We start from the raw sequence: 27,922 nt of genomic DNA on the forward strand, positions 1-27,922 counted from the left end.
TGCGCCGGCCGCAGCCCCGCCCCCGAGTGCGTTGGGGCGGGTGGAGGAGGAGCTCAGCGCCCCCGCGGCGTTCCCGTCTGACGGCGCTCCCTCGTGTGCTCACTCAGCGCGTTTCCTAAGCTCCTGGTGCGTTCACTGTGGTGGTCGCTGGGTAGACTGCTCTGGGCCAAGCAGATCAAACCCCTGCTCCCCGGGAGCTGCTGAGACACTGGGGAGACGCAGGAAACAAGATGTCAGAGGTTGGCAGGTGCTAGCAGGAGCTATCGGGGAAAAGTTATTTTTTTAAAGACTTTAAGAGAGAGAGAGCCGGTATGCAGGGGGAGTGGCAAAGGCAGAGGGAGAGACAGACTCCACCCTAAGCAGGGAGCCAGATGGGGCTCATCTCAGGACCCTGAGGTCATGACCTGAACTGAAATCTAGGGTTGGAGGCCCAGGGCAGCCCCGGTGGCTCAGCGGTTGAGCGTCTGCCTTGAGCCCTGAGTGTGATCCTGGGGTCCTGGGATCGAGTCCCACGTTGGGCTCCTTGCATGGACCCTGCTTCTCTCTCTGCCTCTCTGTATCTCTCATGAATAAAATCATTTTAAAATATTTTTAAAAAGCAGCTGGAGGCCCAACTAACTGAGCCACCCAGGTGTCTCTATGGGTGTGGGGTGTTAAGCTGGGTGTACATGCATTCAAACAGAGGAGGGGTCCCACGGTGGCCAGAGCCTGTCTGGGAAGAGTATTCTCTATGGAGGGGGCTGGCAGTGCTCAGCCCCAGGGAGGGGATCTGGGGATGGTGGGGGTGCTGGAGCAGAATGAGAAAGAAGGTGATGAGTAGGTGAGGTGGGAGGGATGATGGGTAGTGATTCTGAGGACTTGGGTCTTCCTCAGGGTGCAGTGGTACCTTCTAAAGAATTTCAAGGAAAGGGGCTATCTGATCAGACATGCCTATTTCTGAGGTTAACCACTCCCTACCGGCCCCAGCTGAGATGGAAACAAGATCTCCAGGCCAGGTGCACCTTCCTGCAGCCATAGGTTCCCCAGGAGATGGCTGCTGAGGCCCTGCGATGAGTGCTATAGCCTCAGGGAGCCACCGCCTGTTTTAGAAGGAAAGGTGGACAGGCAGCAGACCAATCTAAACCATCTTTCACGAGTCTGCACAGTAAAGGTACAGAAGGGGCTCAGCTGAGACTTCACAGACCCATGTTCTCTGCAGCAATGAGGAAGGTCTCCCCAGATGGGTGGGGACGGGAGGGGAGTTGAGCGTTTTAGGCAGTGGGAATCTCCGTGCAGAGGGGCATGGAGGTGTGCAAGAGCCTGGCATGCTGGGTACCACAAGAGTCAACAGGAAAGACCAGCAAGATGAATGGGGGCCAGAGGGCAGTCAGGCCTTTATCTTGTAGCCCTTTATCTAGCAGAGGATAGTGATCAGGTGATAGACCTAAGGGCAAATTTGTCTTAGGAAGGCCTGGGTTGCCAAGTGAAGGATTGATGGGGGCAGGCTGGATTGAGAGATTGACAAGGCTGCAGAGAAGAGATGGCAGGCCCAGCAGGGGAGAAGGCAGGCTTGGTCATTATCTGATCCCAGGGCGAGAGGGACAGCAGGGCTAAGGATGATGTACGTGAGCCTTCCAGGGCCATGCCTGTGTCTTTCCCCTTGGGGTCATTGCCAGTTACTGAGACTGTCAGCCTCTATTGTGCTTTGAAGCCACCTAGACCCAGAATGGGGTAGCTGTCCTTTGTCAAGGCCAGCCCAGACCTGGGTTCTGGCCAATGAAAGCAGCAGTGTCTTTGGTTAGAAAGTGCTCAGATGTGGGAGTTGGGAGAGCTTTGGAACCCACACTTCTACTAATTCTCTCATGTGACCTTGGACAAGGCCCACTCACCTTCGAGCCCTGTCTTCATCTGTAGAATGTGGGCAGTGAAGCCGGCCTGCCTTCTCCATAACTCCACGTGGCTATTGTGAGACTCCAAGGAGGCCCATGTTTGTGAACCTTCTTGGCAATGGAAAAGGTTATGTGCCAAGACCACCCCCTTTCCTGCTGTTAGGCCCAGAATCCAGCTCCAAGATGTGTGCTCAGATCACGGCATACATAAACCTAGTATGACTGAATAGTGACAGATTTGTGTCCAGAAGGGCTGCACCCAACCGCCCTCCCACCAGCTGTGCCTCTAGGGTTTCTGTATCATCTAGAGGAAGGAGCTTTCTAAAGCCAATGTTTCCCCACATCTCTCCCCTGCTTAACACCACAGTATGCCTTCACGCTGCTCCCTGAAGCCTCCCTCCTTCACACAGCCTCCAAGGCCGCAGTGACTGGCCCTGGCCCTGATACTCCCAACACACACACTCTAAGATCCCCTGAACCTACATATCAGCAGCTGGTCCTCAGTCCCATGTGCCCTGCTGTCCTGTGTACAAGGCCACCATGTGATCATCTTTCGAACCCCTCTAGTCAGGGGGTCTTGTCTCTGGCAATCCTTCCCTGACACCCCAACTCCCAGCTGGCTTATGTACATCCTTTGGACTTCACAGCTCCCGTGAGTCCCTTCATCAGAGCACTGGGCTGTTGGTGTCTTTACATGTCTCTGACACTTCTATCAGACCAAAGCATCTCAACCTCAGCACTTTTGACCATTTGGGATGGATAATTCTTCTCTGCAGGGCTGTCTGTGCACTGTAGGATGTTTGCAGCATCTCTGGGCTCTACCCAACAACCACAAATGTCTCCAGATACTGCCAAGTGTTCCCTGCAGATCAAAATCACCCCTTTTGAAAACCACTCCATCAGACTACGAATTACTAGGGCCTGGGACTGGTCCTGTTCTCCTGCACCCAGAGCAGGCCTGGCCCAAGTTAGGTGCTCATTGAATGTTACCTGAATAAGAGACAGACAATATCTGAGCAGAGACCCAAGAGGTCAGGGTTCCGGGATATGTGTATGTCATGGGGCCAGAGAGTCTCCTTTTCCTTCCCCTACACCCCAATCGTCATCCCCTCTTGTTCTTCTGCCCTCCCTGTGGGGGAGGGGACACTGAGGCATGCAGGAGACTTGCTCTGTGGCCTTAAGGAAGCCACTTCATGTCTCCGAGCCTTGGCTTTCCAACCTATAAAATGTGGATGAAGCAGCCTGTGTGAGACTGTAACCATTGGCCGAGTCCACAGTGAAGGTCATGCTCATCTCAGATGTGTGTGACACAGAGCAGTGGCGCCTCCCAGGAGGAAACACTCAGGGGGAGAGGTAAGCCACGTGGCATTTATAGGGGGCATGGCTGTGGCCGTGGCCGCCCCTGAGGAGGGCTGGGGGCTCAGGGACATCACTGCTTCAAGGACATCTTCCAGGAACCCAGCAGCTGCATGATCCAGGAGCGCCGCTGGTGGGAAGTGGGCAGGTTCTCACAGCTAGGGCTCCAGCGGTGCGTGGGGACCGGGTCACACACCCACGAGTCCCCGTGCGGCAGCGGCCAGGAGTTCCGCCAGCAGCTGGCCAGGATGTGGTCCTGGGCCTGGGCTGCATAGATGCACACCAATGCTTCTGGGTCGTGTCTCAGGTCTTCCAGAGCTGGGTCATGGGGAGGGGAAAGGCCACTTTTTAAGACCAGGCCCCCACATGAATCTCACAGCTCATCCCTCCTTCTCATTTCCGTGCCTTGGCTTAGGCACTCTGCTTAGTATCCCCTCATCTCACCTTCCTTCCTCCCAGCTCTTCAAACTGTGCCTGCCTTTTGAAGCCTGAATCAAAACCTGCCTCCTCCAGGAAGCCTTCTTGGACTGCCCCAGCCTCATGCTCCCATTAGTTTTCCCAGTTACAAAATTAATCTGCCTCTAGTAAGAGTCTGAACTGGCCCTGCACTAAATGGTTTGGGGCTTGTTTTCTAGCCTGGTTCCCTAGACTGTAACCTCCCCTGGGCTGGGGCGGTGTATGCTGTCTTGGTGACCCCTTAACCCTACTCGCTGTGGATAAAGACTAGCGCAGCTGGACTGAGCTGAAGCCACTTGCCTTCTGTCCCCTGTCACCCGCTCTGAGCCCACTCATCCTCTCACTGGCCCCTGAGATCTCAAAGATGTAGGATATGACTTACCTGCTTTCACTTCGTTCAGACGGTCTTCTGTCATTATGCTCTCCATGCAAGGGACCAGGGACCCTTGAGAGTAATCCAAGAGGTGAGTGCCTCCACCTCCTGACCCCGACCCCCGCCCACAGACCAGACCTCCTAAGAGAAGCTCTCCCATCCAACTTGAGTCTCAAGAATGAGAACATTGAAGGAGAACTTCCTTTTGACCCTGGGACAGGTTCCCCAAGAGGGGTCCCAGGAGACATTGGCAGGCCCAGAGGGCAGGGATGGTGCCAGGACAGGGACAGAATCTCGGCTACAGCTGACTGTGACAGTGTGGCCATTGGTGGTCCGAGGCTGGCCCTTAATGTCCTCATCTGAGACTTGGGGAGGTGTTGCCCTAACTGCCCCCTCCTCCAGAAAGTTGGAGCAGCATTAATATGAAGGACATGGAGTGCTTCATGTACCTTTCAGGCAGGTGGTTGATGGGCCCCTGGAGGGCCTGATACTCTGCTCCTCGACCACACTCAGCCCTCCCCTGCTCCACGCCTGCATGCCTGGCTCCCAAAGCACCTGCAGGTCCTTGAACCCACCAGGCCAGACATCTCTCCTATTGTGAGGCCCTTCCCACATTTCTCTCCCTCACTCATTCTATTTATCCTTGACTATTCAGCTTAACATATTACTTCTCCAGGAAATCCTTCCTGACCCTACGCCCACACTAGGTTAGGTGCCTCTCTGGGTTCCCAGAGTGTCTGAGTTTCTCCTTCTGTATATACTGTGATGTACTTTGTGACTTATGAATATCTCCCAGACCCAGGGTCTCAAGCTTAGCTCCACTTGGGGTGGGAAAGTGGGGAGGGCAGTCTCTGAGGATCTTAAATCACAAGCACAATTGTCTGCATGGATGCATTTTTCTAGGGAAAGTGTTCATAACTTTCTTCAGGATTTCATAAACCCACAAGAGTTTAGAAGTCACTGCACCAGGCCTGGGGTTGTGCTGGGGGTGGATGTGTCCTCTCCTCTGCCTGGTTTCCCCAGCACAGGCCCCTGGCACAGAGAACAGACTCAAGTGTTAAACACGAACACTTTTAGATATGATTAATTTGGAGCAAGATTTATAAATGTCCACATCTAGGAGATAATGTCACTCTGTGTGAGAAGCTACCTCTGAGCAGGCCCCCTGCCCCCCACAGTCTGAGGGATGCCCCCAGCCCTGGGCATTGCTTCTCTGTCCCTGCCTGGAGCATGTTAACAGCACATACACCCCCACCCCAGCCCTACGCCAGATATCCACATCACCTCCAGAAGACTTCTCTGTTTCTCTACACTAGACATGGTACCTGACACAGAGTGGAGCATCAAGCAGCATTTGCTAACTGAACCAGTGAATGGGTGTGTGGGTGACTGGACTGATGCAAACCACAAATGAATCGGGGAAAGGAACTAAAAGAAGCATCACTTTTCAAAGTGGGGGATGGAGGGATCCCTGGGTGGCTCAGCGGTTTAACGCCTGCCTTTGACACAGGGCATGGTCCTGGGGTCCTGCAATTGAGTCCCACATCGGGCTCCCAGCATGGAGCCTGCTTCTCTCCTTGCCTGTGTCTCTGCCTCTGTGTGTGTGTGTGTGTGTGTGTGTCTTTCATGAATAAATGGATAAAATCTTAAAAAAAAAAAAAAAGTAGGGGATGGGAATGTCATCCTCTCCAAGCTTCTTTTCAGTGGGGTCTCCTAGTCCTGGTTAAGAGTGTGTGGTTGTTAGGGGAGGAGAGGGGAGTAGCCGAGAGGAGACATTCCCACATGCCATCAGAAGGGTCTGGGATGGAGTAAGGGATTCTGACTGACTGAGGATTCTAGTTGTTTTTCCCCCAGAAAGGCAGAGGTTGAAATTACGGGAAATATGGAGTGAGCACCATGAGCACCTTGAGGGAGCACCTCGACTGGCCAGGCTTCGCATTTTTAAAAAATATTCTCCTCTGACCTGTGAAACAGGAGCTAATCCCCATTTTACAGGAGTAAATAACTCCGTGGAGCTGAGATTCTACTTCACTCTACTGCACAGCTTGGCCCCTCCTCGCACAGTCAATGGTAGGCTCCCACTGGGCCTGGACCCATGCTGCACTGGGGCTTGGGGGCGGGAAGCAGCGATTCCGCTGTGTACAGTTGCCAAGGCTGTGACCTGCACAAGGACTTCAGGCTGGATCCACCTTGGGGCCCACTTCCCAAGCAGGTTTCTTAAAGGAGGGAAGACCTTTCCAATTTGAACTGCTACTATCTGCTGGCCAAACCTCATACCCAAGGGGAGGTGTTTCCCAGGCGCCCGAAGGACTGGCAGCTTCCTTCCAAGGGGAGGAAGCAAAATGGACAGGAGGCAGAGTCCCAGCAGCAAAACTAGTTTTGATAGGTTACCTATGAACATGACTGAGTACTTCCGGAGGGAGGCCCGGGAATTCTTGGCATACTCCAGGCTCTGGCTGAGGAATGTGAAGGCGCTGTCCTGGTGGGTAGTCACCTGAGACAAAGAGAAAGCCCAAGAGTGCTGGGCCCTCCTCAGAGGTACTAACTGCCCATCCACCCTTCCCAGAACTAGGAACAGTGACCCCGTAAGGCAGCCAAGCCCTGGCCCCTTGCCTCCTAAACTTCTCTGCCACCCATCCTGGCCTCTCTGCCTGAGGCCCCCAGAGCCCTGGCTTCTTCTTCTCTTTGCAGATTGTAACAATCCTTTCCATGGTCTTCCTGCCTTGGGTGCATCCCCTGCCAGGCCACCCCCTGCTGCTGCTCAAAGGAAAGTTCTAAAATAAAAAGTCTGGCCAAGTCAGAATGGACATGGTATGCAAGGGACATGATAGATAAGGAGTCAGCTCTGATCAGGGTGAAGAATTCAAGTTACAGAGCAGTGAAGAATAAACTGGAGAGTTAGAGAGGTCTTAAAATTCCTTAAGAGCCAGACAGGAATAAGGCTTACTTATGCATTGGAAAATAGGAAGCCAGGAGTCTTTCTTGATAGAGCAATGACAAAGCAATGTTTGGGGCAACATAGTCTGACAGTGGTGTTCAGGATGGGTTTGATCAAGGAAAAACTAGGACACAGGCATTGTTGAGGCAAATAAAGAAGAATCTGATATGATTACTCTCCAGTTGACAATCTGCACGTCAGTGAGTAAACTCTAGTCCTGGCATCAAAGCCCTCATGATCATGCTCCTCAGCCTCAGTTTCTACCAATGGCTCTACCTCTATGCACACTGAGCTCCAGTGCCAGGATGTGGCCTGGCTCTCTCCAGATCTGTGCCTGGTACAAGCAATTGCTCCTGATGGGCCTGCCCATCCCTCTCTTCTTCATCTGATGCATCTCTCATCCCTTGAGGCTCAGCTCACCACCTCCTCTCTGAAGCCTTTCTCAACTCTTGGATAGAGCTGCTCTCACCATGCTGCATGTTCCTACAGCTCTTGTCATGTCACCTATGACATTGCACTCTGATTATTTATACCTATCTCCCCCACAGGATCCAGAGCTCCCCCAAGAGAAGGGGCCAGCTCACTCAGCTCAGAGTCCTCAGTATCCTGGACAAAGCTTGGTGTGGCAGAGATGCCCAGAAAGCATTGGATGGATGGATGGATGGATGGATGGATGGATGGATGGATGGATGGATGGGTTACCGCCCCCTCCTTAAAGCTAAAGCTAGAAGTTGACCTTCACATGAGCAAACCTGTTGATGCTGGAAAGAGCAGAAACAGAATCTAGAGGGGTCTAACGCAGACATCACAAGCCAGCAGCCCACAAACCACAAGTCATTGGCGGAGCAATGACCAGCACAGTGTTTTCAACAAGCTAAATTGATTGCTAATTAATGTCTTATGAAAATCTGGGTTTGTGGCTTTTCTTGTGAAAGCAGAGGACCCTCTCATGCTTTTAACAGGGCCTGGGCCCTTTTAGGTTGACACAGGTCCCACCACTTCCACATCACCCGTGATTATCCTCCGCCCAGTCCCTGGTCACTGTAGGTATTTCAATTAGTGCCCTGGCCAAATGCCTCCTCTGGGCCTCTTCTACTGTCTGTGAAATGATGGTAATAATACTAGACCCCGGAGTGCAGAGGTCTTAAGTATTACTGATAAATGGTAGTGGCCAGCCCCTCTTCTGAATTGTAGGAACAATTTGTTACCTTGCATATTTTCATGAGATTGGTGTTGTGAGTGCTGGCATGCCCCACCCAGATCTCCCTCCAGTGGGAAGGATTAGTCCTCTAACGCTGGGGACTGCCTCCGAGGAACAGAACTGCTGGCCCAAAGTCAAGTCCCTTCCCAGGGTGGCTGGCATCCAATAACAAGTGGACATGGGGTTGTCGACCCCAATGCTGCACCCTAATAAACCCCCTACATGCTAATCCCTGTCTTTGGGTTTGCATCCTGAGGAGGCTGTGACAGCAGGGGAGGTAAAGGGGACTAGGTGGCAAACCTTCTAGCATGCGTGCCATGGCATGTTGGTGGCCTGCTCCTACCCCAGGATGCCCTCAGGTGTTACCTGGAAAGAGGAGTTTGGTGGTTAAATAAGTTTGGGAAACCATGGATTCAACAGCCACGGAACATCTCAGCATAGAACATTTCAGAGCCTTTAATGAGCTGGTGGCCTTGAAAATCCCCAGGAGGAAGATGGTGAGGCAGTGTTTCCCAAACTTATTCATCTTAGAACCCCTTTTCTCCTCTGTGGGGCATTTCCTGTGCGATGGGTGTCTCAGAGAACTCAGCCTGGGAATTGCTAATGCAGAAAAGGGAACTAATAAAGCTCTTAAAGCAGGGCTGTGACACAGACAGACTCATGTTTGTGGCTCTGGTGGCCCAAGTGGGGATGGGATGGGATGGGGAGAGATGAAATTCAAGGCAGAGAGAGCCAGGGAGTGGATGGATCCACGGCCCGCCTGGGAGACATTAGTGCCCTAAACTAAGGGCAGGGACATTGAGGACAGGGGGGGAAACAAGCAGACGCAGAAATGGTTAGGATATTTAAGATTGATTGAACGTGGAAGGTGAGGGAGATAGAGACTCAGATAATTCTAGGTTTCTGCTTTGGGCATCTAGAGGGACAGAGCAGAATTGAAATGGGAAGGCCATAAGCTGAAGTGCGTGTGGTTCAGCAGGAAGGTGTCCAGTAAGCCACTGGAGAGGGACACTAGAAGTGAGAAGCTAGAAATGCAGATGAACGTTCAGGACCCATCAATGTGTTGGTAGCAGTGGAATTGCCAGTCAGGATGCTTGTGCAAGAAGGAAGAGAAAGGGGGAAAGCATCGCCCACCTCCAACACACTCCCGGGAACCACTGCAGTTTCAAAAGCACTCACAAGGTACTTGCATATCTTGGCCACCGTCTGCTGCTGGTTGTCCCAGGACTTCCGGCTATAAGCTCTTTTCGGCAATTCCCATGCCATGAAGCAAGAACAGTGGAACAGGGTCTTCATACATTTCTGGAGGCCAACAGGAAGAGAGTACAAGAGCTGGGGAATTCCAGGACAGCCGGAACATATTCCAGGGGAGAAAAAGTTCCATGAAACTGAATTTGGGAAAAATCAGTTCCTATTTGAAATGCACAAGTGACGTTGTTCCCTCTGAGCAGGGATTCGGACACGACTGCCTTTGGCAAACAGGCTTGTCCATAACAGATTGCCAGTGACGCTGGCTTGGTTTCCATAAAGTGAGGCTCAGCCACAGGGCCCGGCGCCTGCACACACTCACCTGGCTCACCTTGGCGTTGCCCTCTTGCATGGTCAGCAGCAAGGGCACCAAGGTGCTGATCAGCTGCTCCTCCATGGCTGGGGTGCGGGGCGACCGCAGCTTCTGGACCACCTTGCCGTACAGGTTGATGCAGGAGGAGCGCACGTCCTCTCGTGACTGGGGCAGATCCAGAGGCTGAGGCATGCTCTCTCCTCCAGGAGGCTGCCTCTGGGCCCCCCATGGAGGCACACAGCCTTCCTTCCACTCACTGGGGGGGTGGGGGGCCTCCAGGCACAAGAGGCACAGAGATGGAGCAGAGAAGAGGCCACGTGGTGGGGTGACCTCGGGCCAGTGTCCCCCCTCACTGGAGCCTAGGTCCAGAGCTCTGCCCATTTTTCCCAGCCAGGTAAACCCTGCTCACCTAAAAGGTGCCTTAATGCCAAGTGGAAAAATGCCCCCCCCCGCCCCCCGCCGGACCCAGCTAAAAATGTGTGCCCCCTCTAGGTGGTCGGTTGCAATGAGGTAAGTGTCCGGGGAACCTTGAATACAAAAGGATCCTTCTCTGTGCAAACCACTTACAAAAAGACACACGCCAGTTGGAACAAAGCGTCCTTTCCCCTGGGCTGACTGAGCTCAGCCCTGCCTCGGTGGGCCACGGGAGCTATGACAGCCCCCAGAGTAGTGAAGAGCCACCCTCCATAGGCTGCCCCCCACCCCCACTCCCACCCCCATGAGATCCCTTACATCGCTGAAGTGTGGCAGCAGGATCTGCAGCATCTCCACATAGACCGAGCTGTCCGTCAGCTTCCGGTCCTGCCCCTTCAAGATGGTCTTGAGGTTGTGGGCGGCCTCCACCACCAGCAGCCCATCCATGCTCTTCAGCCCCTTCACCATGGAGGGCAGGAGGGCCTGCACCTTGGCAGTCTATTGGGCAGGACCATTTGGGATGTGGGCTTCTACCTGATGGCAGGGCCCGACAGGTGGGAGCCCCAGCTTCTGATTCACTGAGATGAACTTGGGGCAGGTACCACCTCCAGGCCCTTGGTTATGCCGTCCCACCTGCCTGGAATGTCTTCACTCAAGCTCTTGCTGTCCCCAAAGTCCTCTTTGGCCTCACTAACACCTTCCTGGTCTGGATACCTGAGAACCTGAGGCCCTTGGCTGCCACCCCCCTGTTGGCACCAGGTAGATGACCTGCATTGTTAGTTAGCTTTCTGAGTCTACATCCTGCCCTTGTCCCTCTATGCCAGGAGCTGCAACGGTGTCTGGTAGGGGAACACAAAGCACTTTTAAAATGTTAATATGGGGATGGCTGGGTGGCTCAGCAGTTGAGCATCTGCCTTTGGCTCAGGGTGTGATTCTGGGGTTCTGGGCTTGAGTCCCGCATCAGGTTTCCTGCATGGAGCCTGCTTTTCCCTCTGCCTATGTCTCTGCCTCTCTCTCTGTCTCTCATGAATAAATAAATAAAATCTTTAAAAAACTGTTAAGATGCACCAACAATCTGGGCCTCAGTTTCCTAATCTGTAAAATAGGAATAATTACTGCCATCCCCAACCCCTCGTATACATACTGCCTTCTGGGTTATTGTGCAAAAATTGGATTAGAAACTATTTCAAAAAGAATAAAGTCTGGGGCACCTAAATGGCTCAGTCGGTTAAGTGTCTGCCTTCTGCTCGGGTCTTTTTTTTTTATATTTTATTTATTTATTCATGAGACACACACAGAGAGGCAGAGACACAGGCAGAGGGAGAAGCAGGCTCCCTACGGGGAGCCTGATGCAGGACTCAATCCCACGACCCAGGGATCACGACCTGAGCAAAAGGCAGACACTTAACCACTGAGTCACCCAAGTGCCCCATTCTGCTTGGGTCTTGATCACAGGGTCCTGGAATTGAGCCCTTTGTCGGCCTCCAACACTCAGTGGGGAGCCTGCTTCTCCTTTTCCTTCTCTCTCTGCACCTCCCCCTGCTTGTGCTCTCTCTCTCTCTCTCTCTCTTTCTCTGAAATAAATAAAATCTTGAAAAAAAAAAAAAAGAAGAAAGTATATAGGGATTTATAAAAGGCTATCCTCTTTGCAGATGGGGCAGCCGAGGCAGAGACAGAAACGGATTCCAACATCCTAGAGTCTGTGATGGCCAAGCTCCCTCCTTCCTCCAGCTCCAGGCCTGGCTGGGCCAGGCTCTCCTCTGCCCTCTGCTCACCTTCTCAGTCCTGCGGGCCAAGATGACCAGGCCTCGGATGCACAGCACCTTCATGATGGGTTCCTGGTGGTTCAGGCCTTCTGCCATCCGCCCCAGAGAGTACTCCTCTGGGATCCGCCGCACCTGCTCCATCTGAAGGAGCTGAGGGAATAGCGGTAATTACTCCCTGAGCCGAGGGACAGGGCAACCCCCCACACACACACCCCCTCCCCAGTCTCCCCAGGCACTAGGAGTACGTGCTGGATGGCCAGGGGCTGAGTGTGGGACCTGAATGATGGCTATCTGGTTAGTGCCGTCCAAGGCAAGCCACAGGCCTAAGTTTAAGTTTCCTAGGAGCCACATTAAAAAAGAAAAAAAAAAAAAAGGTGAAATTAATGTCAGTAATTGTCAGTAATGCATCTTATTCGACCCCATATATCCAAAGTATTATCATTTTGCTATGTAATCAAATTAAAAATTATTGATATATTTTATTTACACTCTATAAAAATTTTTTTTGAACCAAGTCTGAAACGTGGTGTGAATTTTAAACTTACAACACATTTCAGTTCAGACAGACACATCTCAGAGGCTGAATAGGCCCCACGTGGCTAGTGGCTCTCATGTCCCATGGCACTGCTCTAGTTGGTGACAGCCCCTGGCTCCTGCCTCCCCAGCCATCAGCGTGGGTGGTGCTGAAGGCTGTCCTCTCCACCTGGCTTCCCTCTGCCCACTGTTCTCGATGAGCTCTGCCCAGGACTTTAACTGCTGTCCCCAGGCATGTGACACCCAAGTCACCATCTCTCGTCTGTGCCGCTGTCCAGAGCTTCTCAATCAGAAAACCAACAGTGGGCCAGACATGTCCACCTGATGTCCGTCAGCACCTCACAGCAAGGCTGAATGTGTCACTGTCCAGCTCAGAGCCTCCATGCCACCCTCACCCCACTTTTCACCATTGGGCCCTGCTTGCCTCTGGGGCCTCATTCACTCCATGCCCACCCTACACCCCAGCCAGCTTCTCCCCAAGTGGCCCATTGTTTGTGGAATGCCCCAGGCTGTTTTGTCCTTTCTGTGCTGGCAGGGTTCTCACCTCCACTCCAGCCCCTACTCACTGCCTGGCTCCCTCTAAAACTCGGCCCCCCTTGAAGCCGTGTTTGACAACGCCCCTAGGCCTCACCCAGGTGGACTGCCCCCTTCTCTGGGCCCCTGGGAGCCCTGACCACGAAAACCTGAGTGCCCCTATCTGCTCATGTGTCTGCCTCCTCCATCCCACTGGGGCTTCCTTGAAGACACACGCTGAGCATTTCTCCCAGGGCCCCTGTGACCCGACACAAGCTCTGGGGTAGAGATATGCTTATGGAACACTTTTGGTGCATGAGTTCAGGCCCAATGTGAAATTTGGTTCCTTTCCTCCTTAGACTTGCCCTTCGTCCTATGCTCCCATGGCTGGGTTTAGCACCACCAGCTCCCCCCACACCCCATTGTCCTAGCCAAACCAGGCATCACCCCATCCCCTTCCCCTTCCCACCACCTTCCACCCACGACAACCAACTGGTTTTTAGTTCTTGCCTGGTCATCCTCATAAACACTTCTCCTATCTGTGTGGTCTTACCTCTAGTGTGACTGTTGAGACCCCGTGTGGGTATGATGAGGAGAAAGAGCTGGGGAGAAGGGCAGGGGGTGGCCCAGAGGGGGAGGAGGCAGTAGAGGAGGGGCTCCACCCTCGGCCCATCCTCCACCCATCATACAACTGATACTCGGGCCTGCTCTGCACCAGGCTACACACTAGAGATGCAGAAAAGAGTACTGATGATAAATAATAATAGTGGGATCCCTGGGTGGCTCAGTGGTTTAGAGCCTGCGTTTGGCCCAGGGTGTGATCCTGGGGTCCCGGGATTGAGTCCTGTGTCGGGCTCCCTGCCTGGAGCCTGTTTCTCCCTCTGCCTGTGTCTCTGCCTCTCTCTCTCTCTCTCTCTCTCTCTGTGTGTGTGTGTGTGTGTCTCATGAATAAATAAATAAAACCTTTTAAAAAAGAAAAAAAGAAATAATAATAGCAACATAGCTGACTCACAGACAGTATTTCCTAGGTGCAGACACTATCCTAAGAGCTTTACATGAACTCATTTAATCCTCATCAAAACCCTAGGGGAGCCTGGATGGCTCAGTCAGCTAAGTGTCTGACTTCTGATTTCAGCTCAGATCATGATCTCAGGATCGTGGGATTGAGCCCTGTGTCAGGCTCCATATTTAGCAGGAAGTCTCCTGGAGATTCTCTCTCTCCCTCTCCCTCTGCCCCCCGCGCCCCACACATACACACAGGCACTCTCTCTCTCTCACTCTCTCTTTAAAATAAATAAATCTTTAAGAAAATCCTATGAGGTGGGCAATTCATTATCCCCACATTACAAGTGAGGAAACTGAGACACGGCGGGTTCCGGGACTTGCCAAGATCACACAGCTCCCTTGAGTTCACCTGGCTTTGGGAGAAGCAGCACACACATAGACAATCACAGCACAGGCAGCTGGGGAAGCCTGGGTGGGCAGGATATGCGAGCTATGTCAACGTACCACAGTGAATGTTGGGGAGTGGCTCTGGCCAAGAGTAGTCCCCCTCTTCTGAGGAGTGGGAGAGGGACTGAAGCTGGCTGAGGACACTGCTGCAGGGAGGAGGGCCACTGCTCAGAGTTCCAGGGGAACGTTGAGCAGTGGCCCTAAGGTTAAGCCTAGCGCCCCTGACCTTGTAGTGGACATGGGAACCTCCTCTGGGGTCTGCAAGGTGCAACCTCCACTGTCTCCCCCAAGAACCACTTAGAGAGAAGTGGGCGAGCAGAAATGAGGATCCAGGGACACTTGGGTGGCTCAGTCGGTTAAGCGTCTGTCTTTGGCTCAGCTCATGATTCCAGGGTCCTGGGATCGAGCTCTGCATCGAGCTCCCTGCTCAGCGAGAGTCTGCTTCTCTCTCTGCCTCTGCCCCCTGCCCCTGCTTGTGCTCTCTCTCTCTCTCACTCTCTCAAATAAATAAATAAAATCTTAAAAAAAGGAGAGAAAAGAAAAGAAGATCCAGTCAAGCACACCTAGCCAGAGTCTCTCTGGATCCCTTGAGCTGTGTGGTGGGATCTTGAAGCAGCCTTGTTTTCAGCACCACTGTGCAAATCCAGGGGTGACATGTGAAAGAGGTCAGCACAGTGTTTGGGATATCTCAGGTCCTCTAGAAACTGAACATTACCTTTCCCTCACCAGGTCCATCAAGGAAATTAGAACCTGGCAGAGCTGGGGCCAGAACCTAGGACGCCTGACCCCAAGACCCAAGCTTGTCCTCCTGGAGGTGACACCTTCTACTGGTCCTAGCAGGGCCGGGCCAAGTGTTCCTCTGGGCAACTCACTCATCCATCCAATCCTTACTTCTTAGGGAGCTTTCAGGGCTGGGGATGTAATGCAAACACGACTGTGAGTCCCTCACAGTCCCTCCTCTGCAGACTCACAGTCCATCTAGCGAGGCAGGAGAGACGCAGGAAATGCCCAGAGGGCCTTGCTGCCTCCTGTCCATCTCCCGGACTTTACTCACCTGTCAAGGCCTAGCTCAGATGGCACCTCCTCCAGGAAGCCTTCCTTAACCTTCCACTTTCTGAGCAGAAAGTGAGCCTCCTACCTCTGAACCCCACACTGCAGCCCCTGATGATAGCGCAGACCCGGGCATGACAACCAGCAGGTCAGGAGAGACGGGAAGGGTGGTTGTTGGGAGAGTGGGTTTTACAAGCATCCAGCGACAGATGAATGGATAAACCAAGTGTGGTGTTTACATACAAGGGAATATTATTCAGCCTTAAAAAAAACATGTAATTCTGAGCCCTGTTAACTTCACGCATGAGCCTCGAAGACATAATGTTGAGAGAAATAAGCCAGACACAAAAGGACAAATATTGTATGATTCCACTTAAGTGGATTCCACTTACGTGAAGCCTACAATGGCCAAGTTCATAGCGACAGAGTAAAAAGTTGGTTGCCAGGGGCTGGGGAGGCAGAACAGGAGGTTGTGTTTATTTTTATTTTATTTTATTTTTTTGGGAGGTTGTGTTTAATGAATACAGTTTCAGTTTGAGACAGAAGCTGCACTCGGGAAGGAAGATGAGCAGTTCTGTGGATGGTGCTGCTGGCTGCACGTAGTGTGCGGGTACGTCATACCCCTGGGATGTCCACGTAAACATGGCGAAAAGGGTAACTTATTTTTAATGATTTTATTTATTTGAGAGACAGAGAGAGAGAGAGAGAGAGAGAGAGAGGGAGAGAGAGAAGGGAGGAGGGAGGAGGACAAGCAGACTGCACACTAGGCGCAGAGCCTGACACGGGGCTCAACCCCAGGACCCCGAGATCATGACCTGAGCCAAAACCAAGAGCTGGACATTCAACTGACTGAGCCCCCCAGGTGCCCCTAAAATGGTTAACTTTTATGTTATATATATTTTACCAGATTTTTTTCTAAACTAAAGAGAGGGAGGGAGGGAGGGAGAAATTGGGTTTGAGAACCCAGGAGTCTGGGTTTGTATTCTGAGTCTGCCCCTTACAAGTTGCATGGTGTTGGAAAATTGACTCAAATCTGTGCCTCAGTTTCCTCCTCTAAAATGGGGGATGAAATAGCATCTGCATCATGGGATTTTTATGAGGATTCAATGAATCAAAATGTGTAAAACTCTAAGAATTTGCCTGGAAGATGGTAAGTGCTCAGTAAATGTTAGCTATTATCGCTGGTGGGTCTCCTCTTCTGGCTCTGACCCTAACCAACCTCCTGAGTCATTCTTCCCAGCACCTTGCCTAGTACTCTCCATGCACTCAACTCAGCTTACATGTCGCTTCCTCCAGGAAGCCCTCCATGATGCTACCACCACCACCACCACCACCACCACCACCACCTCAAGTTTCCTGTTCTACCGCAGCCTAGACTGCTCCCATCAGAACACAGGTCACTCCCTGGCACCCCATGTTATAACTAGGGTGTCCTCTGGCTTCCCTGACACACTGAGAATTCCCTGAGGACTGGGCATAGTCGATTTCATATTTGTATCACCAACCTTACATCTCTAATCTGGTGCTCGGCACAAGGCAGTGCCCAGCCAAGGCTGGGGGTTGCCCGGGCATGGAGGGGAGTCTGGAAGGAGTGGAGACAGGAGGAGCAAAGGGAGACCCTATGAGGTCTGTATGTTCTAGAGCACCCAGGCCCATGAAACTCTCCATTCTTAAGTACTGTTTGCACAGGAGAAATGACCAGGAATATAAACTGAGGCCCATGCTCCAGGGCCTGGGGAGGAGGAGCCTCACCCCGTGCCTGCTGCCCCTCGGTACCTCCACAAAGAAGGCGGTGGCAGTGATCTTGTGCTTTTCGTCGCCTCTCTCCAGGAGTGGGATGAGCAGGTACAGGATGCGGCATAGCTCCTGGCAGGAGTAGTGCACCATGGCCCTGGGAGTGAGGAAGGGTGAGCAGTCCCCTCAGGCTCTCCTGCCCCAGGGGACCTGCTGGGGAAGGGGGGGTCTGATCTGACACTCTAACCTCTGAGCAAGGCAGGGGCACCTGGGGTCCTGGGTTCCCAGGATTTCCCACCTGGAGAGGATCTCAGAGGCCATCTAGTTTAACTGCTTTATTTTACAGACGGGGAACCTGAGGCTCAGAGTGGGAAAGCTTGCCCAGGAGCACAGAGCGTATAGCTCTTTGTATGGTGCCTAGAGCATAGTAGGTGCTCAGTAAATACAATTGTATCCTGAGATCCCTGCAGGAGCCACATTGTCGAAATCGAGGTCCCCCTTCCCGACCCTACAGGAGGCTGTGTATAGTGGCAAAGGGAAGAGCCCCGGTCTGGGTCAGCAGGTCATCTCCCAGCACTGCCTCTTCCTGGCTGTGTGACCTTTCGTACATAGCTGTCCCTCTCTGGACCTTGGTTGGCATCCTGCTGTGCTGGTAACCCTTGCTCCACCAGTCAGCAAAATGCAGTGGAAGCTAACCTGTGCTGAGCCCTTCCCATATACCAGGAGCTGTTCAAAGTATTTCAACCCTTATCCTAAACCCTGGAGATGGCTCCTATTATTATTTCCACATGAGCAGGACAGGGCGGAGGGTGGGGGGAAACTGAGACCCAGAGAGGGACAGGAACTGGCCCTGAGTCACACAGCTGAGAGGTGGTGAGCTGGGATTCAGACCCAGGCAGCCCAGCTCCAGGGCCACACTGTAAACTACTCACTACACCACCACGTCCGTATTAGTATAGGAACTAAGTCCTAATGCAGCGAGAAAAGGTGCTTCATATGTAAGCTGAGTGCTCTGCGGTTGCCAGGCACTGTTATGGCCTGTGAGCGTCCACAGAGCGTGTCCACCCACCGAGCTGAACGCTACCCCCCCCCCCCACTTAGAGGAGGTGATGGGCCGAGGCAAAGGTCTTGCCCAGAGACAGGTGCAAACCCGAGTCTCTCCCTTGCTGACGACTCTCCCTCCCCCTACCTCTGCCCCCGCAGCCCCAGCCTCACCTTGCCAGCAGGGACACTCCTCGGTGGTGGTTCTCCGCCTGCCCCATGAGCTCCCAGCCGCCCTGGTCCTCCAGAAAGGTGGCCTCATACGAACAGCCCATCCTCAGCAGCAGGGTTTTCACCACTTTGACCACCCAGCTGCCAAGACAAGGGGGCTGAGACCTCATGGCCCTGGCTTCCGTGGGCCGGGCCTCCCTCCAGCCGGCCTCTCCCATCATCAGCTCCAATCTGGCCACACAAGTTTCTCTGGGCCTTGCTGATCATTAGGTAGTAGTCACCAGTGTACCCCCAAAAAGCGGCTTTTTAATAAGTTTTTAAAACTTATTAGCTTTGAGAGAGTAAACAGAAGCAAAATTCCCCCAAATGGTGCTTTACCCTCCCTTTTCTTCTGAGCCTCTTTCCTGGAGGGAGGGGTCAGAGCCAGGTGTCCCCAGCAGCCCCCCAGCCCCTGGGCTTGCCTCTCTCTCCCCTCCTCTTCCCTTCATACTCCTGACAGGGCAGCTCCCTGCAGGGCAGCCCCCCCACCCCCACTCACTTGTACAAAATCTCCTGTTGGCCTGAGTCCTTTACCCTCTCAGGGCACTTAAGGAGGGATCCCCCAACCTGGATACACAACAGCAACCCCGGGGGGCAGTGCGGGTGGGAGGTAGGGGGAGCTTTCACAACCCATGGATTCATGAGGCTGGGAACCAGGAGCTTCGGGTCAGCTTGAGCAGCCTTGCTGTGAAGGAGCAAAAAGGGGGGACAGCTACCAGCTGATGCCCTGCTGTGTCCTCGGCACAGTGCCGGGTGTCCACAGGTGTGTGTGTGTGTGTGTGTGTGTGTGTGTGTCTTTCATGAATAAATAAATAAAAATATTTTTAAAAATAAAATAAAATGAAATGAAAATGGACAGAGGTGCCTGGGTGGCTCAGTGGTTGAGCGGCTGCCTTTGGCTCAGGTCATGATCCCGGGGTCCTGGGATCAAGTTCCGCATCAGGCTGCCTGCAGGAAGCCTGCTTCTCCTTCTGCCTATGTCTCTGCCTCTCTGTGTTTTTCATGAATAAATAAATAAAATATTTTAAAAACTGGGCAATGTGTGAAATGAAGCTTACATTTAAACAAAGTTTTCTAGAAATGTAAGCCCTCGTTTAAAGAGTTTATAACGTATGGACGTGCCTCAGGAGATACTGAGAGTTGGTGGTTCTCGTGATTCAAGACAAAGCATCAAAGCATTTTAGAGATCAGGTGATGTTCAGGAATTTGCTTTTAATTTTCATGTCTTGGGTTTTGTAATGACTACTGATTCAGTGTGAAAATTCAAGTTTCTACTGAGGCCAGGGCTTTCAGAACCATGCAAGCTTTGCGCTGATTCTTTGAGACGTGTGCTGTCAGTTACAGTCCTGAACCAGCAAAGTCACACACACACACACACACACACACACACACACACACACACACAAACACAGGAAGGGAGAGAGGGAGGCAGGCTCCAGGTGTTACCCAACCTAAGAGCCTGGGGCTCGCCCTCCCCAGCCGTCCCTTCCCCCACCTTCTTCCCTCACCCCCAAAACTCCAAGCACTGGCTGAACAGCAAAGCAGAGATTTATGCATTTTCATTTGGAGGAGGAAGATTCGACCTTCCAGTCAAACACCAGCACCTTTAACCAAGACCAAATGAGCCTCCTACATATGTTCTCCTCCGTGACTTGACCACCCTCCCCTCCGAGTGTGTCCCCATCTCTAGGAGCAGCTGGTCACCTGCTCTCTGCCTGCCATGGGGACAGCTCTGAGCTCAGGAATTCCACAGGGAAGGAAGTGACTTCAGGGTTTCAGACAGTCGCAGCTTTTACCCAGACCCCGGTTTGTACCAGGCGGGGAACTCAGAATCAGGCCAACGCTTTTGGACACAGCACCACATCATAGTTACATCACTGCTCTCTTCCCCCGTTTCCTTGATCAGGCTCCAAATTTTTACAAAAATGACTCTACCCATCTTCCTTCCTCCCCACCCACTCCCAAAGACCCCAAATGAGGTCTGTGCTGCTTTGTAAGAAGGCAGAGGTGACACTGCCGGTAAGAAGGCTGTGGGTGGTGGTGCAGGTCTTTTGGGTCCCTCAAACACCCACTCTGCGAGCTCCACCTTTCTAGAAGTTCCCCAGCTTTTCCCAGCAAAGTGGAGCAAGTGTTGCCAGTCCTCCTCTCGCGGGATGGGGGGCCAATGACCCAACACAGAGCTGCACCAAAGCCCAAGGCTGCCGCAGAGCACAGAAGCTGCACTGCACAGGTGGACACTGGGCTCTCTCCAGCTCCCTCACCCAGGCCTAACTCAGGGGGTCTTGGGAGCGGAAAGATCACGCCCTTTATCCCTCAACCGTTGAGGACTTTGCCACCTCGTGTTCCTCTTGCTCCTCCTCTAGCACCTTCTCTGCTCTCCCCGAACCCACCAGCTCTCTGAGCCAAGGGTGCCACCCTCCTGAGTGCCAGGTGCTCAGACTCTTGGCACGTGGTGTCCCGCTGTGATGTGGGGTCCTATTCGGTCCTTACAACACACCTGTGTGGGGGACGCCTGGGTGGCTCAGTGGTTGAGCATCTGCCTTAGGCTCAAGGCATGATCCTGGTGTCCTGGGATCGAGTCCCACAGGGAGCCTGCATCTCACTTGGCCTGTGTCTCTGCCTCTCTCTGTCTCTAATGAATAAACAAATAAAATCTTAAAAAACAAAACAAAAAAGAACCCTGGGGCAGGAATCACTTGCCCCATTTCATGGGCAAGAACACCAAGCTGCCAAGAGGTTAAAGTGGTTTAGCCAACATACAAAGCCTAAATAAATGATGGGACCAGCACTCAAACCCAAGATGTTCTGACCTTAAGCCCAGCTATGCAACTGCTTGCCCTCAGTGCCTCAAAGTGTACCCCTCTGAGCACACAACAGAAGCCAAAGAAGGGAGCAGCCCAGGTGGCTCAGCGGTTTAGCGCCGCCTTCAGCCCAGGGCATGATCCTGGAGACCCGGGATCAAGTCCCACATTGGGCTCCCTGCTTGGAGCCTGCTTCTCCCTCTGCCTGTGTCTCTGACTCTCTGTGTGTGTCTCTCATGAACAAATAAATAAAATCTCTGAAAAAAAAAAAAAGCCAAAGAAGGAAAGACTGCTAAACTCAACTACACGCAAATTTAAACCTTCTGAACAGCCAAAGATCAGAAAATAGTTACCAGTTAAGTGACAAACTGGAATACAAGTAACAAAGAGTTAATGTCCTTAATATATAAAATGCTCTTACTAATTAACAAGAAGGGACGCCTAAGTGGCTCAGTGGTTGAGTACCTGCCTTTGGCTTAGGATGTGATCCCAGGGTCCTGGGATCGAGCCCTGCATTGAGTTCCATGCAGGGAGCCTGCTTCTCCCTCTGCCTCGCTCTCTGTGTCTCTCGTGAATAAGTAAATAAAATCTTAAAAATTAACAAGAAAAATTCCCAATAGTCCTATATAAAATTGGGCAAACAATGCTCATAGAAAAGGAAACACAGTGGCACTGGGTGGCTCAGCTGGTTAAGGGACCAACTCTTGGTTTGGCTCAGGTCATGATCTCAGGGCCCTGAGGTGGAGCCCCGCACTGGGCTCTGTGCTCAGTGGGGAGTCTGCTTGGGATTCTCTCCATCTCCCTCTGCCCCTCCTTGCTACCACTCATGTGCATGCATGCTCTCTCTCTCTCTCCCTCTCTCTCAAATAAATAAAATCTTAAAAAAAAAAAAAGGAAACACAAATGACATTTCAACCTCAACTTCACTCATAATAAAAGAAATACAAACTAAAATGACAGCATTTCTTTTTTCAACTTTCAGATCAGCAAAGATATAAACACCTTCTGTTCCATCATGCTGGCAAAGGTGTAGGAGACAGCCATTCTCACATCTTACTGGACGCAGTGACCTCTGGGGGGCAGAGGGGCGTGTGGCAAACTGGGTGCTTTAGGGGGTACTCCATTTTCCCCTTCATCACTCACTGGTCAAGAGCACTTTCTGCCACATATCCCTGTCTCCCCTTGAGATTGAAATGCAGAAACTCATCGATGTGCCCATTCTACATTCAGGAACTTGTCCTACATGTACAAGCATGTGTGTGCGTAAAGACATATCAATTAACTCATTGCAGTATTGTCCATAATGGCAAAGGGGGCTGCAAAGTACCTAAACCAAGAGGATCCTGGTTAAAAATGATGGTATATTGGAATATCATGTGGATGTTAAAAATAACGAGGCAGCTCTATGTGTATGTTCTCCTATGATATAGTTAGTATAAGCTGAAAGCAAGAGTGCATAACTGCAAATTACACTACTATTGGTGTAAAAATAAAAATATAAATGTGTGCTTATCTCTACATAAACCACTTGTAGAAGGGTATGAAAGAACCTGGCTCTTCTGGAGGAGGCTCAGTGGGTAAGGAGAGGAAAGGAGACTCACTTTTAATGTCTTTTGAGATTTTTACCCATGTACATCTATTACCTGTACTGGTTAATAATTAAAAATAAAATGGCAAGGGGTGCCTGGGTGGCTCAGTCACTTAAGTGTCCAACTCTTAATCTCAGCTCAGGTCATGATCTCAGGGTTGTGAGTTCAAGCCCTGTGTGGAGTCCACTTAAAAAATAAAATAAAATAAAAATAATAAAATAAAATGATGGGCCTTGGATACAAAGCTAATACAAATAATATCTCTAGGGAGGGAGGAGGAAATATGAAATTGTGAGCTCCTTGGGGGAAGGCTGACTCTTTGCTCCCATCCAGCACCAGGCAGGTCTGACACACGCAACACTGCAGGTGCTCCCCAACAGCTGTTGAGCAAATTATCAGCTCTCTTGAAAGTGTGCTTCTGTTTCCTCTTTTAGTCCCAAAGCTAATTTCTACCGATGGATTGCCCAAAAGACTTTAGGAAGGGCCTTGCTAGGTGGCCCTTCCCCAGCCAGGGACAACAGGACATACCGCACGGGGACGAAGACAGAAGGCTGAGTGTCCTTCTTGGTATCCTTGCGGAAAGCCATGCGGCCTGGCAGGTTGAGGCCGATGTGATAATGGACCTGAATGAGCAGGGCCAGGAGAAGCTGGGGGTAGATGCGCCTCACGCGGCCCACGCAGCTGTTGACCGACAGGAGCTCACACAGGCCGCTGGCTGCCTGGGGACAGAGGGGAGGCTGGCAGGAGGCTCCTGGGGGGGCCTGGACTGCTTCTCTAGCAGGTCGGACCTAGGTCTTTGCTCTTCTCTGGCTCAAATTAGTAGAGCCCAGATCTCTACACCCCCCACCACACCCCAACTCCTGGCTTTCTGGGTGAGCCCCACACCAAAACAACAGCCTGTCTCTTGGGTGTTGACAGAGCCCTGAAAGAATGGGGTGGAGGGCTCCTCTCATATCTCATGAGGTAGACTCTTGATCCCATTGTGCAGCTGAGGGGACATGCTCAGAGGGGTGAAGGCACTTACTCATGGTCACCTAGCCCTTGGGAGTAGAGCTAGGACTGGAACCCAGGCTTTCAGACACCAACTGCCTCATATCCTGCCTCTTCCTCATTCATAACACAGGCTCAGAGACCATGGTGGGGCACCAGCTAGCTGTCCCTTCACTTTGGGCCATTAAACCAGGCCTCCCTCACTCCCTCCCCCTGTGCCCAGCAACTGAGAAACAAATGCCAGCCTTGAGTGGGAGCCAGGGAGGCCCAGTCCTGGACTCTGTCACTCCATACCTACTGATCACACCCTACCCTTTCTATCCATGATTCCCCACACCAGACCTCCAAAATCCTGGGAACCTGGCTTTGTTGGCATTTGACCCATGACGCTCCCTGGGACCCGACTGGCACTCACAGTAGAACTGCTCCACCTGCCATCCAGCTCTGGTGCTGGCCTGGGCCTGCCTCTCGCTCAGCCCACCAAGGCCTCCCTAACTGGCAGGAGGACAATGCTGGGGCGGGAGTGGGGGAGGTGACGGGTGGGGGTCACAAAATCAAAGGGCTCATTCTGGCCCCACTACTCTCTGGCCCTCTTTGGCCTCAGATTCTTTCATCCTCTGTCAGGCGGGGTCAGTGGTCTTCTTCCCACCAGCCTCACAGGTGTGGTGGAGAGTGAATGAGGGGAGAGATGAGAAGTGACCAAGATCGGTGCCCCCCACTGCTGGCGTAAAGGAAAGGTATTTGATTGTGAAGTGACAAGAGCATGTGGCATGTTCCCAGGGAGATAAGTGACAATGCCGTCTGGATGCGAGCAATGAATGGTAGCTATTTGTACTTTACAGCTTAGGAAGCCCTTTCACACACACTATTTCACTCTACTGAAAAGGGAAAATAAACAAGGCAGGACTTATTACCACCCATTTTGCAGATCAAAATTCGAAGGCTAGAGAAGAAGTGATTGACCAAGGTGATATAGTGAGGCAGGGGCAGAGCTAAGATAAACCTCTTGGACTCAAAGCCTTCACAACAGATCAAAGATAATGACTGGGATCCCTGGGTGGCGCAGCGGTTTAGCGCCTGCCTTTGGCCCAGGGCGCGATCCTGGAGATCCGGGATCGAATCCCACGTCGGGCTCCCGGTGCATGGAGCCTGCTTCTCCCTCTGCCTGTGTCTCTGCCTCTCTCTCTCTCTCTGTGTGACTATCATAAATTAAAAAAAAAAAAAACAAAGATAATGACTGTATCCAGAGAACGCGGTTTGTGCGATAGTCTCTAGTGGTGGGCCATAGGGCTCCGCTCTTGGCTCAGTCTTGCTCAAGTGGTTTATCAACACCATGAGATAAAAATTAGTCTGGGCTCTATCCATGCTCAAACTATGCTTGAACAAAAAAAGCACAAATGAGTGACCCAAGAATACACAAACACATACTGATTGAGAGGAGAGGATGAATGACCAAATCAGGGAAGGAATGGATGCTCATGCTTTATTTATAGAACTTGGCACTAGGAGAGAGAGGCAGAGAGACCCAGTGGCGAAGCACAGGATTCAGAGGTAGGTGATCTGGGCTTGAGCCATGGTGCCACCATTCACTAGCTCTGTGACCTTGGCTAAGACCTACGATGTGACTAAGCAACAGTGTCCCCCTCTGTAAAGGGGAAATACCACCCATACCTCCTTCGCTTTCCTCCCCCCAAATGTCTTACTTTTTGCTAATCTCCAGAATTCATGAGTGTGCCTGGTACATAGTCAGTGCTCAACTAATGTTGTTGAATAAATAAATCAGTCCAACAACAACAAAAAATTGAGCATCTCTATCTGCCAGGTACACATTAGGTATAGGGGATAGCATGGTGAGTAAAACAGGTCCAGGCACTGAATTCATGGATCTCACAGATTACTCAAAAAACCCCACACATTACTGTCAAATCAAATCACAACTGGGGCCAACTCCTCCAAGATAATGTATGTGAAGCAAAGTGTAATATGCACAGATATGATCATGTCAGGGAGATAAGGGAGGGCTTTCTTGAGGAGGTGATGCTTCAGTTGAGAGCTAAGGCATGACTAGAAGTTAGGTTAGCGGAGAGCTGTTCAGGAGAGGGAACAGCATGCGCAAAGGCCCTGTAACAGAAATAGCATACTATGTATGAATTTCTGACAAAGAACAAGGCTGGAGGGACGCCTGGGTGGCTCAGTGGTTGAGCGTCTGCCTTTGGCTTAGGTTGTGATCCTGGGGTCCTGGGATTGAGTCCTGCATCAGGCTCCCTGCAGGGAGACTGTTTCTCCCTCTGCCTGTGTCTCTGCCTCTCTCTGCCTCTCATGAATGAATGAATGAATGAATGAATAAATAAATAAATATTTTTTTGAAAAATAGAACAAGGCTGGAGCCATGCACGTAAGAGGGACCATGGAGTGTGGTTAAGGCCGGAGAGGGGCACAAGGCCTTGCAACACAAGTAGGAATACTGTGTTATTTTCAAGGGCAATGGGAAGCCATTGAGGGGATTGAGAAGAGCAGATGCGCATTTTCAAAGACTTTTTGGCTGCAGTACAGATTGAAGGGCCTGGAGTGGAAGCAGGGAGACGAGCAGGGGTATTATCCAGCTGGCTAGAACCAGAGCGACAATGACAGAGGCAGAAAGAAATCTGTCCCTCCACCCAGCTACCTTCCTGCAGTCAGAGACCCCTTTCCCTCTGTGTTCCCAGGACTGAGCTTGGAGCCTGGTGATGAGCATGTAAAAATTTTAGGTCACTAAATGAATGAATGAGTTACCTCATTTTATCTTCACAACCAGCACATGAGGCAAATTTCCTCATTATCATTTCCATTTACTGATGCAGGGATTGAGCTTCAGCGAGGCGAAGTGACTTGCTCAGGTCCCCAACTAGTAACATAGCCATGCCAGTTCTCAGACCCAGGTCTGGGAGCCCACCTCCCAGGCCACTGCCATCCCCGTAGGCAGCAGCACGGTGCCGTCCAGGGGGTCACGAACAGAGCCTGAACACAGAGGTGCCCAAGCTACACAACTAGCTCCTGGCAGAGCCGGGGACCAGAAGCTGGGTGCACTGAGCTGGCAGGAGGGGAGGAGCGGGGAGCACAGGGTAGGCCAGGCAGGTCCTCACCGCTAGGGGCACGATGGAGGCCCGGCCCTTCTTGGTGAAGGGTTTCTCCTTCAGACTGGTGAGGAGTAGGTCCAGGAGATCTCGGACATCACAGCTGGGCTTGCGCAGTATCAGCTGCCTCCACATCTCTGCACCATTGCTGGGAGGTCAGGGGTGGAGATGGTGATTGGGGACCAGGGCGCTGGGCCCACCCTGCCTCCCAGTGGTTTGGGGAAGGAGAAGGGAAGATGCCATCAATATGGCATCCATGGGTGTGACAGTGAGGAATGGCCCAGAAAACACACTCTTTAAGAGGCAGGGGGCAAGCAATGATTGAAAACCCTGTTTCCCAGGTATCAGGCCAGGTGCTTTATACACAATCTATTCAATAAATATGGAGCATCTGCTGTACACCAGCCACTAGACAAGGCTCTAGGCATATAGATACGAACAAGACAGGCAAGATACTCCAGTTCACCGGATTCTCAAAAGACCCTCAAGGTGGGTTGTCATTCCAATTTTACAGATGCAGAGTTGAGGCTCAGAGAGGTGAGATCATTAGTCTATGACATCGCAGCTAATGAGCTACAGAGTCAGGAAGTGACCGGGTCTGGTGCCTTCAGAGCCTGAGGTCGTTCCTTTGTGCCAGGAGGTCCCTTGGGGCCTGGACCTTCCGTTTGTCGCATAGTATCAAGGAGTCCCTGCTCCAGTCCCCTCACAAGGCAGGGGAAAGCCTCCGGGCCAGCCGGCACCAGCCTGTGGGCGCTCCTATCTATTGTGGAGAGCTGAAAGCACTGACAGGCCTGGGGTGCACTAAAGGGTTAACAGAGCCCTGTTCCCCTCTGCATGAGCATTTGAACCTCCCATTAACTTCCTAGCTCTGTTCCCCTGGAAACCCGATAAAGATAGTATGTCAACTATGTTGCTAGGCAACATTGCTTATGGTAAAAATGACCCAAGTAGTAAATTGCATC

The 27,922-nt window shown here is 51.9% G+C and overlaps 1 protein-coding gene and 1 long non-coding RNA gene across 8 annotated transcripts in view; one reads left to right on the forward strand and one right to left on the reverse strand.

Annotated features, from left to right (window-relative positions):
• The first annotated feature begins 10 nt into the window (after positions 1 to 10).
• LOC118354773 (uncharacterized) lies at positions 11 to 12,493 on the forward strand. Its single transcript, XR_004815853.2, has 3 exons — positions 11 to 126; positions 5,908 to 6,123; positions 11,820 to 12,493. It is a non-coding gene; the product is annotated as an uncharacterized LOC118354773 (long non-coding RNA).
• Positions 3,217 to 27,922, reverse strand: part of MROH7 (maestro heat like repeat family member 7) — a 55,091-nt gene continuing 30,385 nt past the window's right edge. For 3 of the 7 annotated variants that reach the window (XM_049110409.1, XM_049110411.1, XM_049110408.1), the window contains 11 exons: positions 26,970 to 27,108; positions 23,386 to 23,576; positions 18,432 to 18,569; positions 17,235 to 17,373; positions 11,943 to 12,083; positions 10,486 to 10,665; positions 9,763 to 10,026; positions 9,372 to 9,494; positions 6,445 to 6,547; positions 4,063 to 4,125; positions 3,217 to 3,542 (listed from right to left, as the gene is read on the reverse strand). In XM_049110409.1, the coding sequence (XP_048966366.1) occupies positions 3,298 to 3,542; positions 4,063 to 4,125; positions 6,445 to 6,547; positions 9,372 to 9,494; positions 9,763 to 10,026; positions 10,486 to 10,665; positions 11,943 to 12,083; positions 17,235 to 17,373; positions 18,432 to 18,569; positions 23,386 to 23,576; positions 26,970 to 27,108 (1,726 nt within the window). In that variant the 3' untranslated portion in view covers positions 3,217 to 3,297. Of the gene's footprint in view, positions 3,543 to 4,062; positions 4,126 to 6,444; positions 6,548 to 8,492; positions 8,559 to 9,371; positions 9,495 to 9,762; positions 10,027 to 10,485; positions 10,666 to 11,942; positions 12,084 to 17,234; positions 17,374 to 18,431; positions 18,570 to 23,385; positions 23,577 to 26,969; positions 27,109 to 27,922 lie in introns of those variants that run through there. The other 4 variants (XM_049110413.1, XM_049110410.1, XM_049110412.1 and 1 more) reach the window with 4 other exon arrangements.

This window comes from Canis lupus, chromosome 5, assembly GCF_003254725.2.
Source record: "Canis lupus dingo isolate Sandy chromosome 5, ASM325472v2, whole genome shotgun sequence".
Taxonomy (NCBI): domain Eukaryota; kingdom Metazoa; phylum Chordata; class Mammalia; order Carnivora; family Canidae; genus Canis; species Canis lupus.